At 38.1% G+C, this 17,066-nt stretch overlaps 1 protein-coding gene across 1 annotated transcript in view; it reads right to left on the reverse strand.

The window, feature by feature from the left end:
* Positions 1-17,066, reverse strand: part of LOC137257987 (leucine-rich repeat and coiled-coil domain-containing protein 1-like) — a 489,406-nt gene that overhangs the window by 430,049 nt on the left and 42,291 nt on the right. The window contains exons 8-9 of the mRNA XM_067795512.1: positions 4,865-4,958; positions 3,761-3,920 (exon numbers count right to left, since the gene is read on the reverse strand). Of these exons, the coding sequence (XP_067651613.1) occupies positions 3,761-3,920; positions 4,865-4,958 (254 nt within the window). The remainder of the gene's footprint in view (positions 1-3,760; positions 3,921-4,864; positions 4,959-17,066) is intronic.

The raw sequence follows: 17,066 nt of genomic DNA on the forward strand, positions 1-17,066 counted from the left end.
ACAGATGATGGTGCAGGAGCAAGTTACACATATAGATTTCCTTATAATATTTGATAAAAAGTTTGGTACTGATCCTGATACTTAGCTTTCTTGAAAATGGTACAAGGAACTATTTAAAATATTGCTGTCTATATTCAAGAAGTGGTTATTCATAAATTGTGTCAGCTTTGCCTCTTTATCAAAGCCTTAAAACATACATCAGAGTACAGGCTTCACCCACTGTACCACTCTGCGGATTCAATCAAATATCTTGGATTATATGGGGGCAAGGTTTATTCCACTACATCGATGACAGGTTGCATCACTTAGATATTGTAAATGCTCGAATGATTCCTTGTGGTCAAGACAAAGTTGTCTTTAATAAAGTTCTGACATGGTTTAAAATTGTTCATGCAACAATTGAGAAAACAATGGCTGTTCTTCGAGTCGAAAAACCCATAACTTGAAGATATTACTTTTTCGTCAAGACTTCTCATATCATTTCCTGTGTGGTATTCAGATTGAATGCAATCTTGGATACTAACATGATCCATAGATCAGAGCAAGGTAGGGAAAGGGAACAAGCTAAGACTATGATCATATGTACATGTGAAAACTTTTCAACAAATCAGAGTTGGAAGTTTGTCTGAAATAAGTTGAGAAGCAGCACTTTCACACCTAACCTTCATCCAGGAACAAAAAGGCTCTTTACAAACAACCAAAAGACATTTTGAAAAGATGGTAAGCTACTCATAAAACTGAAAGGACTGATTAAAAAAATAAAATGTCTGGAACTGAAAGGACTTTGTGTCTGAAGTCCAGACTTCAAAGTCAACAGGATGGTACCATCTGAAAGGTATATTCTTGATATGTTTTTAACTCTCTGGCAACAGCCACTCCAAAGATTTACTCTACGTTCATAGGCAGTCAAAGTCCATTTACTGACCCATTCCTCTCAATATAGTCAATGACTGTAGGAAGTCTGTGTGAGATCAACATGCTTCGTCAATGAGTTCAAAGATTTTTTACTGTGGACAAACATGCCCTTGACTTTGAAGCTCACCTTATTCACGATATGTTACAGTCTTATGTTGGTTTGAGATATACTGTCAAAATTCATGCAAAGGTGTAGAAGCTGAAATGATACAGTCCAGCCTACCATTGTACAAAGCAATATTAGCACTAATATTAGCACTAGTATCTCCCATACCTTACATCATATAAGACTTAAGGTAGTCTTGGCACTGAGGTTGTTTTGTACAATGGCACCCAGGGCCCCCTTTCTCAAACCACCTAGGTGATCGTAAGACACTATGAGGTAACATTAGTGCAATGTTAAAGAATGAGAGCTAAGGTTAGCCTTCGTAAAGGTTGCTTCGTGATGTTAAATTCACGCTAAGAAGATGACTTAGGTTGGTCAATTGGCATACTTGCAACTTTAATCTGCAATACATATTATCTGTCAACTAAACTTTGAAGCTGATGATAAGACCAATTATGTAAAGATGGCAAGTCAGTTTGACAACAGCCACTAAATAACAGGCCAGATACAATATGATTATAGGTACAAAGCAAATCTGGCTTTGGCCAGCTGACATTTTCTTTATGACACTAATTACAGAATCATGACCTTGACTGAAAGTGCACTAGGCACTAGGTCATTGTATTATGTTCTCAGTTAAGGTTTGGATGATATTCTGGGGGCTATAACAAAACGTCAGCTACAACTTATCCACCTGTGAACAAGAACAGCCTTGGTCTCCTGTTCCACAATAAAATCTTATTGCTAAGACGATCATGTGAATGGCGAGGATACGACACAGTAATGTAGGTAAGTTTTGGTCCTTGGCTTACAAAGGCTTTGTTCAACCATTACTCTTAGTGGTAAGTTATGGCCGTCTTGTAAGGACACATGGCCAAACCTGCCACAGCCTTACAACACTCATAGAGTGAGTGAGTGAGTTTGCTTGAACACCTTATTTAGCAATATTCCAGCAATATCATGGCAGGGAGACAACCGAAACGGGCTTCATACATTTTACCCATGTGGAGAATCTGACCCGGGTCTTTGGCATGACCATCAAATTGCTAAACTACTATGTTACCCCAATGCCCTCTTATAGGGTGAAGATTTAACATGCATCATACAGGCCAAAGATCTTGGTCATTCCGTGTTGTACCCCTGAACATCTAGCATATCCAGCACAATAATAAATAGGTTCAAGTAGACAATAGTTGTTGTGTTAGAGAAACAAATCGATGCTCTCATGTCTGAAACACAGCACTGGAGAGTTAAATAAGAGACATCGCTATGAAGACAACATGGGAGCTTCAAACCTGGTGAGCTTAAGGAGGGACTTCACCATAATGTCAATATGTGAAGTAAAAGGAAATAATTCACCATAGCAGCTGCATCAGGACCTTAGCCCTGATGAGTTAATGAAATGACTTCACCATGATAGCAATATGTGAAGTAGAAGGAAATAATTCACCGTGGCAGCTGCATCAGGACCTTACTCTCAGTGAGTCAATGAAATGACTTCACCATGATGGCAGCACGAGTGTTGACTTACAGAATTTCATTCACCATGCCAAGAGCATGTGGACATACCAGGTGAGCTACAGCATTAGCACTAAATCATTTTTTTCACTCTGAAATGTCAATCAATATAGGGTAAATAGACATTTGGGGATATTCATAGAGGTGCTAGAATAAAATGAAGAGTACCATTATCTACATGAAAAACCAAGTCATTTGTTCTGAACACTCACCTAATGCTATTTACATTTATCAGTCTTTCAGAACATTCCTCTGACCTTGAATGTCAATGCGACTTAATCAAACATGACCATGTATACACATCTTTCATATTATTAATAGACTGGTGTCATTTCTAAATTTGGGGCTGCTAGCTAATTTCATTGTTATTGGTTGCCAATGGAGATTGAATAAACACACTCAAGTTCTTGGAGAAAGTCCTGAATTAATTTCTCCTGGTATCATTCAAACACTTTCATGTCTTCTGTTACTTCTCTTGACTCTCCGATAGGAGGAAGTTTTAATTTCCCTAACTTTGCTTTTGCAAGTTTTGTGCCAAGGATTACTTTTTCAATTAAAACTTTTTCAATCCATAAAAATACTGCAATTTGACACTTACACGCTTGTCTTGATGAAACTGATGAAATAAATTATCATGAACAAAATTAAAGGCGCAACATCATCATCATCATCATCATCATCATCATCATCATCATCACCACCACCACCACCAGACTATCATCCAGTTTGGCTGCCAAAATGTATTTGCATGAATAACACCCGAGACAAAAATATCTGATAAATAATACATCATCATAAACATCCATTCGTGAATAAGAGGGATGCATGTGTTTCTGCTGTATTCAATGGCTGTAAAAACCATCACATCATGGCCTAGATTGTGTATAGTATCCAAGTGACATTTAAATATGAAGCAGATGCCAAGAACATTGTGTTTACAGCAAGATCAGAACAGTGGAAGTAAACAAGGCAGTTGTTACATGTAAATCCTCCTCTTCAGATCCTGCAATCAACCCTTCATCAGTTCCTGATTGCATCAGGAACATGGCATTAGGACCATCATCCATGGAATAATACATCCCAACATACTTCCCCAGCAAATGTGACTTTTCTTCTTCTTCGTCACATCCTCATCATCCCCTTGTGGTTGTCAGCTGGGAGAAAGATCCCTCATGGCTCTAAAGACAGCAAATACATTTAAGAAATCAATCTGTCACCTACCTTGATGTTTTCCCAGCTTGATGCTCTTCAGATCTGACCCGAGATGAGTTGGTAGTTTTTGTACCTGTCGTAAATTTTGTTTTCTTTCCCTTTCGTCCAGTCTTTTTCCCCTTTGTGTGACTAAGAACATCGGAACTGCTTTCCCCAGTTTCATCAGCTTCTAAAACACAGTAAGTTCATAAATCTGAAAATATTCTCTCAAAATCAATACAATTCATGAAGTCAAGTCAAGTTTGTATTCTTACCTGTATTTTCTGTCCAACATATTCTTATCTAATGACCATAATTGCGAGATCATATAAAACTGAAATGCTTTATATACAGATAAATGTAAAATGTTCAGTGATCTTAAATTTTCTTTGAAATTGAAGGTCAAACATCAATGTCAGAGAAGGTTAACATCTAAAGCACCGAAAAAGATGTATTGACATTCTGCAAATGTTTGATCAGCCCTTATTTGACATTTAAAACTTGTTAAAATGAATTGTTTGTGGAATCACGTTTCCAAAGTGTCCAAATTTGCTTCCGCAGATGCAATCAATGCAGAACAATGCATCCATAGATCTTCAGTTATGTCCATAAATTGTCCAGAATTGGTTAAAATAAGAACTTTTAGTTTATGGTCAAACTACTATTGATATATCACAAATGAGGATAGTTATTAGTTGGATGACGTCATCACCTTCTCGGAGTAGCAGGTCAAGCAGTCCTCCCACAGAGGACATCCTCACTATGTCAGTTAAGCTGGGTGTCAGCTATCCCACAGAGGACATGACCTTACCATGTCAGTTCAGCTGGGTGATAGTTATTATACTGATGACATCCTTACCATGTCAGTTCAGCTGGGTGATAGTTATCCCACAGATGACATCCTTACCATATCAGTTCAGCTGGGTGATAGTTATTATACTGATGACATCCTTACCATGTCAGTTCAGCTGGGTGATAGTTATTATACTGATGACATCCTTACCATGTCAGTTCAGCTGGGTGATAGTTATCCCACAGATGACATCCTCACAGCATATCAGTTGAGCTGGGTGTTAGTTATCCCACATAATAATCTATTTGTAAGATGTAAGAAACTACAAATGAACAACGAACCTTTAGTTGCCTGCAAACTGTTTCTGCCAGTTGTCTCCTCCTTGTTTAGAAGTGATGGTTTCTCTGAAGATTGACTTTCACAGGATGGGGATTTCTGAAATCAATTTTTTTCTAAATATCCATAAAAAACCTGTGAGATTGTTCATGCTATTTGGTTGGTGTGTGCTTAAACCTTCTGTGTGAATGATACCACCTTTTGTGTGAATGTGTACTGAAGGGGCAGTATGGTAGCCTTGAGGTTAAAGCATTTGATCGTCATACCTAAGATCCAGGTACAATTCTCCATATGGGTACAAAGTGTGAAACCCATTCCTGGTGTCCCCTGCCATGATATTGTGAGAATATTGATAAAACGCGGTAAAAACCCAACTCACTCATTACAATGTGTAACCATCATTTCGTGATGTATTTTCAAATGAAATAACCAATAGCATGAGGCTGTAATGTAAATGCTTCCTCACTGGCTTCTTGATTTGAATACTCCCCATGGAGTTGAGAATGAAAAGCTGGTGCACACTGATCCACTGACTAGGGCAATAATGTTACTAAGTTCATTGAGCTGGTGCGAATTTAGAAGTCTACAAACACACAATACTGTTTACATGAAAACAACACAAATTGCTATTCATATTATTTGTACTCGTCTAACACTGGTGTGATAAGTCATGAATACACAATTAACTTTTTAACGATGATAATTAACCTCACTTGTGAGGGTTTACATCAGCTGATCAGCATCACTGCATCCAGTTGGGTTCACACAGTACGAAGGTGTTAGTATATACTCTAAGGTCATGAATACACATTGCCATTTTAGGAAGTGGTCAAATGTAACATGCTGTACTTGGGACTGCACTTTCTCAGCATTGTACAGATTGTAAGTACTTTTTCTGGTATGATTCCCATCAAGCATTGGAACCCACAGCCTCAGCTTTTGGCCATGGGAGCTGATCCAATTTGTACTTTCCAGAGTAGACAAAGTTCATGATCAAGACTACCAGTCATCCTACTTCCATTTTTGTGGAAGATGCAGTGGCTGAGTGGGCAAGATGGCAGACTCTGAGGGTGTGGGTTTGAATCCCTGATGGGACACAACCCAACAAAAGTACTAGAATCTATTTTTAACTGTGAAACCAAAATCTCAAATATAACATAATAATAATGATGAGAATATTCATAACACGCCTTTTCCAGGCTATATATCACGCTCAAAGAGCACAATTTTATTATAATTCCACAGATAACATAAACTGGTAGGTTAACAGTCTTATTTCACCTGGATCCCCTTACTGCTTGGTAAACAGAGTCAATTCTGAACTCACTTGCCTAAGGAGAAACCACATGTGTGCTTCTTTGTGGGGCAGGACTGAAGTCCTAGAAACACTGAGGTGTCAAGCTGCCAAGCACAAACACTCATCCAAGGACTCTGCGCCAAATGTTGCTTAACTTCAACTGATTTATGACCTGAGCTCTACACAGAAGACCACACACCACTATGTTACATTAATAACTTAATGGGTGCTGTTGTGAGTGAGCGAGTTTAGTTTTACACCACTTTTAGCAGTATCACTGCTTTTATATTCCAGCAATATCACAGCAGGGGACACCAAAAATGGGCTTCACAAATAGTATCCAAGTGAGGAATCAAACCCAGGTCCTCGACGAGGCGAACACTTTCACCACTATGCTACCCCACTGCCGTTACGGCTGCTGTAAGTCTATGTTACACTAGAGTTGTTATATTCACATTAAGACCATTTTGCAATGTGGCACCAAGGACCTAGATTTTTGAAGTTCTTAGTGCTAAGTTAGTTGTAAGTGCATTAACTTAAGACTATGTTAGCGCTAAGAGAGCTTAAAAAATCTAAGCCTTGGTCAGTAAAGAATCTCACACAGGGCCTACATTTTTTAATCTCTCTCAGTGCTAAGATAGTCGTCAGGGCCATACATTGACTTAAGACTATCTTAGCGCTAAGAGAGCTTCAAAAATCTGTCTGTGTAAGAATCTCACCCACGGCCTATATTTTCGAGGCTCTCTTAGCACTAAGATAGTTTATATCTTTTTATATGATTATTATTATTATTTATAACTCAACATTTGTGACAGTCGCATCCTCACAGCAAATCAGAAACAAACCAAACTTTGTCCAGTTCTCCATATAGAATTTCAAAGAAAAAATTTAATTAAATTCTAGAAAGAACTACAGCTCTAATCCTCTGAGCCATGCAAAAAGAACACGGATTAATAAATCAGGAAAGTGCATATGCTGGTGTTATTCTGTGTAATGAGTTTCCTGGAGATCTAGGTGACCTAAGGCAACAGATGGCAGCAAACATGAGATCCATGACCTCATAGATATTGTTATATCACCATTAAGGTTATGAAGTGCAGTACCAACACAACCTTGGTGTGAAAGGCTTGTGAATATTCATTAGTCTAGCGACTCTTAAGCTACAGCTGCTGTTTACAAGGGTGTTACAATGCTGTTACAAGGGTGTTACAATGCTGTTACAAGGGTGTTACAATGCTGTTACAAGGGTGTTACAATGCTGTTACAAGGGAGTTACAATGCTGTTACAACCAGCGGGTGAGATGAGTTTTATGTGTAGGCTAAAACACGCAGCCGAGGTTTTACATTGTCTACCAAAACCATGGAGGCATGTTCTCTCTAATATATATATGCTGTCAATGATGGATAAGCTAGATAACAATAACTAAAGCCCTTTAACATCAATATAATGACAGTAACTATAAATGGATAATTCTACCCCACTTCCTTCGTTGGCTTAGTGGCTGTGTGGTAGAACGACTCTGAACACAATGTGAGAGTTGCAGTTGAGATTGTGCTAGGGAAAACATTTGCATGTTGAGCTTAATCTTAACGATAGTTTTCAGTTGACTTCAAACACTCATATATCTTTTGATTGTTGATGTTTATGAAGAGTTAAAAAAATGATGATTGCAAAATGTCAAACCTGGCAAGAGGTCTTACTAACAAAAATTAAAGCCTGGGAAGAGGTCATACTAGCGAAAAGTAAAACATGTCCCTACAAAACAAAAGCCTCAAATGTGGTTATTTGGGGAAAACAAGAGAGAAGCTAATATATAGTGAGAAGCACACTTCAGCTTTATATGTCACTCTCAGGGTGAATATGTGGACATATGAATGTGGGTTCTGGGTGTGTTGGATTGTGGGGTATGAAAGGGATTCCTAGTACCCAATGAGTTTGTTCCTGCAGGGTTTCAATGTCCAAGATGGTTGCATGTACCCAATGAGTTTGTTCCTGTATGCATTCAGTGTACGAGTTGGTCCCAAGGACACAATGAGTTTGTCCCCGTTGGGATTCAACATCCCCGTTGGTTGCACATACCCAGTGAGTTTGTTCCTGTAGGGATTCAATGTCCAAGTTGGTTGTACATACCCAATGAGTTTGTTCCTGTAGGGATTCAATGTCCGAGTTGGTCTAAAAAATTCCATGTCTGAAGTGGCCCCTAGTACCCAATGAGTTTGTCCCTGGAGGGATTCTATGTCTGAAGTGGTCGCAAGTACCTCATGAATTTGTCCCTGGAGAGATTCCCGGATGTCTGAAGTGCCCCTAGTACCTAATGCACTTGTCCCTGGAGGGATTCTATGTCTGAAGTGACACCAAGTACCTAATGAGTTTGTCCCTGGACGGATTCCATGTCTGAAATGACCCCAAGTACCTAATGAGTTTGTCCCTGGAGGGATTCCATGTCTGAAGTGCCCCTAGTACCTGATGCACTTGTCCCTGGAGGGATTCCATGTCTGAAGTGACACCAAGTACCTAATGAGTTTGTCCCTGGAGGGTTTCCATGTCTGAAGTGCCCCTTGTACCAAATGAGTTTGTCCCTGGAGGGTTTCCATGTCTGAAGTGCCCCTAGTACCTAATGTGTCACCTTGCTGACATTCACATGACATCACAGAGACATGTCACTGTCATTATAGTGACGTTATAGAGACATTTCAGTGACACCGTCATCATATGATAGAGATATAAGGGATTTCTCAAGTCTTTTTTACTTGACTGGGTTAACTAAGTGATATGTGTTCAGTTTATTCATAAGTCACATTTTTTTCATCTGTGTCTACCCACTCCCAGGAAACCAGTGAGTGAACCTATCAGTTCCTCACCATCTCATTTTAAAAAAGTTGACTTCTTCCTGACATTTATTTTGAGGACAAGATTTATGGAAGTCACCTTTTGTACTGTAAGGAACATGACAAGGTCCATTTCATACCCGAAGCTATGTTAACATAGTGAGTGAGTCAGTCAGGTTAATTTTACATCACACTCAGAAATATTGCACCTATATAGCAGCAGTCTGTAAACCAGTCTAGACCAGACGATCTAGTGATCAACAGAATGAGCATCGATCTACTCAGCTGGGATACGATGACATGTGTTAACCAAATAAGCAAGTCTGATCACCTGATAACCTAGTCACCTCTTACATTAAAAAAAAAAAAGTTACAAGCATGGTTACCACAGATCCACTTTAAACCAGCTGACATCAATACACTTTCCCGCCTTTATGTGTACGACATCTGAAAGTCATTCATAGACTTTATATTTATTTTGGTTTGTTACAGCCTGATTGTAGTAGTTCTTCTTGACAAACACAACTTAGATACAAAACAAACTGGTTGCTACGAGAACAAAAAATCGAACGGTCATATGAAAAACTACTAACACAGAACTCTGAGGAGATTACAAGAATTTATTTCTTGATAAAGCACCATTATACTTCTTCCTTTCACGCCTGGATAACACAAGAAAGTTCAAATAACACTCAGAACATCAAACAGTAATACTGAACCATCATGAAAGTTTTTGTGTTTTTCTTGTTGTTGACTATTTTTATTTACATGAGTAGATACATTCACTCTACACAAAGATTATGCAGGGAAGTAATGGTACAACAGTCAGAAATAGTAACTGTTTGCTCATAGGTTCATTTGGTTAGTGTTTCACTGCAGCAACATATCCTTCAAAGTAGCAATGAAGTAGAAACATTCATACGTTGCCAGACAGAGATAATAATTTCATCAGTAAAGTTGGGACTTGACAATATTACAATATCATGATAAGGCCAGACCAATTTCATTTCTTGTTTTACAGCATTTTGTCCTCAGAAAACCCAAAGGCATGTGAGAAAAAAGAACAAAAAATCACTAATCAAACTAATACTCCATCTAAGTAGAATAGGTCTTCAGCAACCCATGCTTGCCATAAAAGGTGAGGTGACTATGCTTGTCGTAAGAGGTGAGTAACAGGATCGGGTGGTCAGGCTTGCTGACTTGGTTGACACATGTCATCGGTTCCCATTTGCGCAGATTGATGCTCATGCTGTTGATCACTGAATTGTCTGGTCCAGACTCGATTATTTACAGATTGCTGCCATATAGCTGGAATATTGCTGAGTGGGGCGTAAACTACACTCACTCAGTCACTAAGTACTCAAAGCATTTTATTTCTGACAATTTACGAAGTGTATATGGGTTGAAAAACAAAAAGATTTTGTCAGTTGACCAATGAAAACATTAGGATTCTATTTTTTGAGCAGGGAACATTCACTTGTATTTTTTTTTTAAATTCTTGAAAAAATACAGCAGGCGGATCTGTAAAGCAAGAAACATAATTGGTGTGGCCTAACATGGAGGAATAAAATGGGCCAAGTATGTGTCATGTCAGTTATTAAAGGAGAATACTAAAACACTGCAATAACTGTTTGGGTTATTAAGGTAAAGTCATCAGAAACATGTACACTGATTTTGAATGCACATGCATTGTTATTTATAGTTTAATTGCGAGCAATTTCATCTTCTGCCAATATGCATATGTGAACACATGAAGCCTTTTATGATACTGGTGATATGAGAATGCTGCAATTTTACCCCTGTGAAATAGAGCAACTGTGTGTTAGTAAAAAGGCCATGTCAGTCCACTCGGAAATGTCTTGCAATTAAATGAGGCTCATGACCTGTTCAGAAGGAAGGAAACAGTTTTCGAAGCAGACAGAATGGTTGCTTCCAGACATGTTTCCTATACACAATGGGTAAATAGAAGACATGGAAGTAAAGTCACCGAAAATCTGAAACAGCCTTTCATGACTCTTTTATTGCACCAGCCTGCCTTTCAGAAATTGTTCGTTCACATGATCTATCAAAAGAGATTGTTAAGCCAAGACAAACTGAACAACGGTAAACATGCTCCTTTCAGGGCATTTCTTAACATTAGGAGTTTTCTAAAGGTGGACAGAATTTTCTTAACAAGGGAGGACACTTCTCTAAATTACAATCCCTTCAATAAGCAACCACACACAATGAACAAGAATTAAATGACAACACGTTCGACCACAAAAAAATCTCCTTCTTCAGGAAGTACATTACATTGCTGAGAAAAATGAAATAAAACGCAATATTTTCAAGAAAACAAGTGTCTTCATAAAAGAATCTATTAAACATGCTACATGAACATAAAATACATGTCACTGTTATATAACACTGCAAAAAGCATATGCATTCTGATCAATCAAGTGATTCTGAAACTGCACAGTCTTTGCAAATTATTTGTTTGATCTTATGATTAAACTCTTGCAAAGATGAACTCCACCTCATCAACTGCTGATTTTCATTCATCATTTTGTGATAAAAAGTCAGTGACCTATGATCAGTGAATACTCCACTGGGATACACAGTAGTTTCCCCCAAAAAATATTGAAAGATGTACTTAGTTTGAGAGTTTCTTCCTTCTTAATTGAAGTATTTTGGTGCTTCTAATATTTGCTACATTCCAATTACAAAGTTGAACGTGAAGGTTAATCCAGAAATTGACACAACAAATGGAAATCATAAAGTCACAGAATCAGCTTACAAGATCAACGAACAACTGACAAATGATATTTGAACTCACAGGACTGGGTTCATAATCATGAAATGCAATAAAGTGGGTCAAACATGGCAGCAGCAATAGTAATTAGCTGGACCGGTTATGCAAGCATATACACTCAGAAATGTTCAGGAATGGTTACACCTGAATGTCTTCTGTGGAATGTTCTTACACTGAGGAAACACTGCGTCTGAGCTGGTGTTTTCAGACTGTTCTTGTGTCCACAATGGGAAAATCCATGTGATGGCACAGAAGGCACCGAATTGCCCACTAATCTTGGTTGGTTGGTTGGTTCGTTGTTTAACACTGCTCTGAGAAATATTTCAGCTATAAGGCAGTGGTCTGTAAATAATTGGGTCTCAACCACACAATCCAGTGATCAGCAGCTTGAGTATCAATCTACGCAGTTGGGATAGATGACATGTGCCAACCAAGTCAGCAAATCTGACCACCCAGTCCCATCGGTAGCCACCTATGACAAGCATGTTCTACTAAAGATTGATTCTAGCCCATGGGTCTTTCAGCTAGGATGAAATCATATTTTGACTGTGTAACATAAGAGTAAATACCGACAAAATACAGGGATCGAAATTATTAATGCCATCGTAGCAATTTCACAGCTAAGACTGAAATAACATGGTTAAATTTTCACTTGCGTGCCCTTATGGCACACTTGACTTATTTACGAAAATGCATTAAAGTATGTTTTCACCATTGTTATCTTTCATGATTTAAAGTGACATTATGAATAATAGCTGATGATAATGTGTACAGGTGAGACAGTTAATCATCACTGTCTTTTCAAATCTTGAGCTCAGTAAATAAACAAAAATATATTACTCACAATTTATTAGTGAATGTTACAACACAACTACAACTGTTACATTCACTTCAAGTCATGCAATATTTTGAAGTCCAGTATAATAGACCATGAATTTATGGCACATGTGAAACTTAAATCATTATGACTGTGTCCATGAGGCACACTTGAAAAATCTTAATTTCAATTCTTGGACATATATTACATTATATGGGATATAATTCTGTAAAGCAATTAGCAGTGCCAATGATAATGGAACACAAATTCCCCTTCACATACTGATTAGACGAAGTACTCATTCCAGTATGTGATAGTATCATGAAAGTAGTGAACTGCAGGCAAGGTCTTTGTTTTACGTCTCTGAGGATACAGACATCAATCAAACGAATAGCTAAATGCTGCAAACCAGTGATTAACATCATGAGCATCAATCAGTTCTAATATGATAACATGTCGATCAAGTCCTGTTAAACGTAACTGTTAACTGTAAACTGTAAGCTTCAGTTGCTGAAGATTTCATCATGCACAAAGAAGCTAGATATCTGCTTGTTTGGTCAACACTTTGCATAATCCAAAATGGCTTCCCTTATGACAAGTTCTTAATAATTACCGGGGTCAAACACAGGCAAATTGTGGATTGGGGATTGCGCAGCATAGAGAATATGACAAGTCTTCTAATATGCGAGCAAAGGTTGGCAATGTACTTCCCTCGCTTCGGTTCGAAAAATATTTTTTGTGTCAAAATAAAATATCACCACCATCAAAGGTATACTCCCATTTCCTCACTTGGTTGTGCTCTCAGATTTCCTACCCCATTTTTAATAATTACTCACATGAAATATGTTTTATTCAACATTTTAAGCGCCACTCGTGGTATTCAGATCGCCTCCATTACGCCTGCCAGCTTCCGGTTGAATGGAGTGATGGAACAAGAATGTGCAGAAATTGAAAAGAAATACCATACTGCCTATTTTTATCCTGAACCTGTTGGAGTTATTTGTCTTGTCTGTCGTTTCTGTTGTTAGAATTTTAGTAATATTTATGCTACATAAAACACTTCTGGTGTAATGGGGGAATGAAGCAGGCGACGTAACTGTAAGTATTCCATATGGAACAATACCCTCCTGTTCTTTCGCTCCATTGAACACGAAGCTGATAGAGGGAATGGAGGCGAAGAAATATATGGTCTGATATACGAGTTGCGCTTAAAATGTTGAATAAAAAATATGGCACATAATTGTTCATCATGGGGTTGGAGATTGTGAGAGTACAACCCAGTGAAGAAATGGGTGTATACCTTTGATGGTAATGACTTTTCGAACCGAAATGAGGTTCGCTTGCATGTAAGAGGACTGATCATTTTCTCTATGGTGCGCAAACCCAAATTCGCTACAGTTTGCCTGTGGGTCAAAGAGTATGTTTTTATGAGAACAGTACTGTTGAAAGTAAAGTGTACACAATAAAAAAAGGTATCTGTACTCTTCCCATGCATGTTCTAAAAGTTGTCAGTAAGTGTATGCCACAAGTAGGTGAATGGATGTCTCATAATATGTGAAAATGACACAGTGTAAAATTTCAATTGGTTTACCTTACATTTTAGACAACCCCTCTTTTGTTTTTCACATCTGACAAATTTCGCTTGATATCAATGAGACAGTTGGTATTGGTATCACCTACGTGTCATTTGATTTTATTTTCACCTTGCATCACGGTTGACATCCACTCTGGCATTCATGTTTGCTTGTTTTCGATAACATTCTCAGTGATTCTATGGTCAACCAATTATCAGAATGTTCACTGGTGATTTGATAAAAAACAACAGCAACAACAACAACAACAACAAAAAAAACCCACAAAAAAACAAATACTGTGATCACAGTCATATGTGTGGCTGCTTGTACGAGCCTGACTTTAGCGGGTTTTAGAGTGCCAGCTCACTCAGAGATACCATTGCGCAGTTAAGTATGAATGCACTCCTCAGACACATTATACTGACTCCAAGGCAACCAGTCCTTGTTGTACAGATTACTGCCATGCGCCTGACAGGGATCAACAAGTATCATATTGTTTTTTTTGTTTTTTTTGACATGATGTGACTGGGGACCAAACCTGTGACTTTTCCATATGTGTCCCCCGTTGTAATATTGCTGGAATATTGCTAAAAGTGGCGTAAAACAAAACTCACTCACTCACTCATAAAGATAAATTCATAACATAGTTAAAAATATTCATAACAAAATTGAGTATAACAAACTGATGGCAATGATGATTTTTTTTTTCTTGGAACTGACCACCTGATTTTGGATGAAATGTACATTAGAAACTATGAGTGAGTCAGTGAGTGTTTTACACAACTTTAAGCTATATTCCAGCAATATCATGGCAGAGGGACATGAGAAAGGGGCTTCACACTTTGCACCCATGTGGAGAATTGAACATGGGTCTTCGGTGTGATGAGCGAACACTTTATCCACTAGGCTAGCCTTTCATCCAATAACAAACTATGACTCATCAAATAATAAACCATACCTATGCCCAGTGGTTAAATCAGTCTTATATGAACAGTCCCTCTGATTTTGTTATAGCTATTGTTAGCAAGGTAGCAAGGTGAAGAGTATTATACAAAGTATTAAAATGTCTGTGTACTCTTCTTCAGTCTCATGGTATATAAGCACATACGGCTCATAAGATCTGGGATATACACTACTGAACTGCAAGTTTACAGGATCATGATAAATAATAATTCTGCAGTTCAGGACGTTTAATACTCTTCCACATAAGGTAAATGAATTCATCAGAATTTATAATCCACTTTAACAATTATTTTAAAATAATTAACAAATACCACCAAATATTTTGGTAGCTGCACTTTTAAATCTTTATAGTTCATCACAGATTCAGCATTTGCTTAAATTAAAATTAGATTCTAATTTTCTATGTTTTTTCTTATCCCTTATTTGTAAATATAGTAAACAACTGCCCACACAAATTCTTCAGATAATCAAGCAATGATGCTATCGCTGATGGAATCACTCCTGTTATTCATCCTACACTTCTTGAATCATAGTTACCAAGCAACATTTCAAAAGGTAAAAAGTTCCAGATTCAGTCTCCAGTTACTCAGTCCACTGAGCAGATGTGAACTTTATGAAACACCAGGAAATACTATGATACCATCTGACACACTACACCACCTCACACAGCACCAAACAGGCTCCAGAAAATGCCTGGCTCTGATGCAACAGCGTCAATGAAGACCCAGCAAAAATAAAAAAATCATTGAAAAGACCTTGACAATAATGAAATTAGTTAATGAATGGTTGCATTTAACGCCGCTTCCCACATTGGTAGCATGCCGAGATATGAAGATGACTATCTTGTCCATCGCAGATTTCAAAGCAGCATCTTATCTCGCAGCAGCAAACATAAAAGGTGATGGCTCCCATCTCGTCAGCCAACTGCCATTGGTGTTTAATGATCCTTCAAGAAAGTACCTATATTTGAGTTCATCGTTTTACTCCAGGGAGCTGACAGTAAACACTAGTGATGTTCAAATGGCTGCTCTGTCCATTAAGTGTAGGAGCAGCTCAGTGAGTGAAGGGAGTGTTCATTAGTTTACTGCCCTGGAGATACAGGACATAGACTACTGCATGGTAGATCAGCTCCAATGCAATGATTGCACTCTCTTTAAGATATTCAGGCCAGAAACTCTAGCATCTGCAGGTCTCAGATTGTCTTTTGGCATCATTTTCTTGTTAGTGTTAATACATAGAATATCAGACCTGCCCTCAGAAATAACGTAGACATAGCCTACAAGGGCGTTTTTTTGTGCCCAGGTCACCAATCAGTTGAAGCTAAGCAACACTGATGATGGAGAGCCCTTGGACGGGTGACCATGCTTGGCAGCTTGACTCCTGAGAGTATCTCAGACTTTTGTCTCAGTCTACAACAAATATGTGACACGTGGTGGCACCTTTGACAAGTTTGATCAAAATTGACACTGTTCACTGTGCAGAACATGGGTACCTGGTGGGATAAGTTATATGACAGCAACAGGTATTTTGGGTATTAATGTCCATGCAAACATGGCTTGGATTTTGGCACTGTACATGTGACTCCATTGTTGTATGCCTTTAAAAAACTTTCAGAAATATCTACAATTTCTTGATGAAACAAGTAATATACCCATGCAAATATGAACATATCAAATACACACGGACACAAGTATTAATTATTCTATTTAAAAAAATGATTCTGTTATTTCAGGTAGATTAATGATTCTGTAATTTATGTTGTCTTGGTGTTGCGACTGGATGAATGATTCCATACAAATTTCCATGTGTGAATGGAGATGAGTATGAGGCTTCCCCCTTGGTTCAACAAAGAGTCAATCATACAAGGGCCTGTTCCTCTGTTCTGCCAGACTTATTTATTACAGACAGCCTCCATATGCTTCCGAGATCCAATAAT

Source organism: Haliotis asinina, chromosome 12 (genome assembly GCF_037392515.1).
Source record: "Haliotis asinina isolate JCU_RB_2024 chromosome 12, JCU_Hal_asi_v2, whole genome shotgun sequence".
Taxonomy (NCBI): Eukaryota; Metazoa; Mollusca; class Gastropoda; order Lepetellida; family Haliotidae; genus Haliotis; species Haliotis asinina.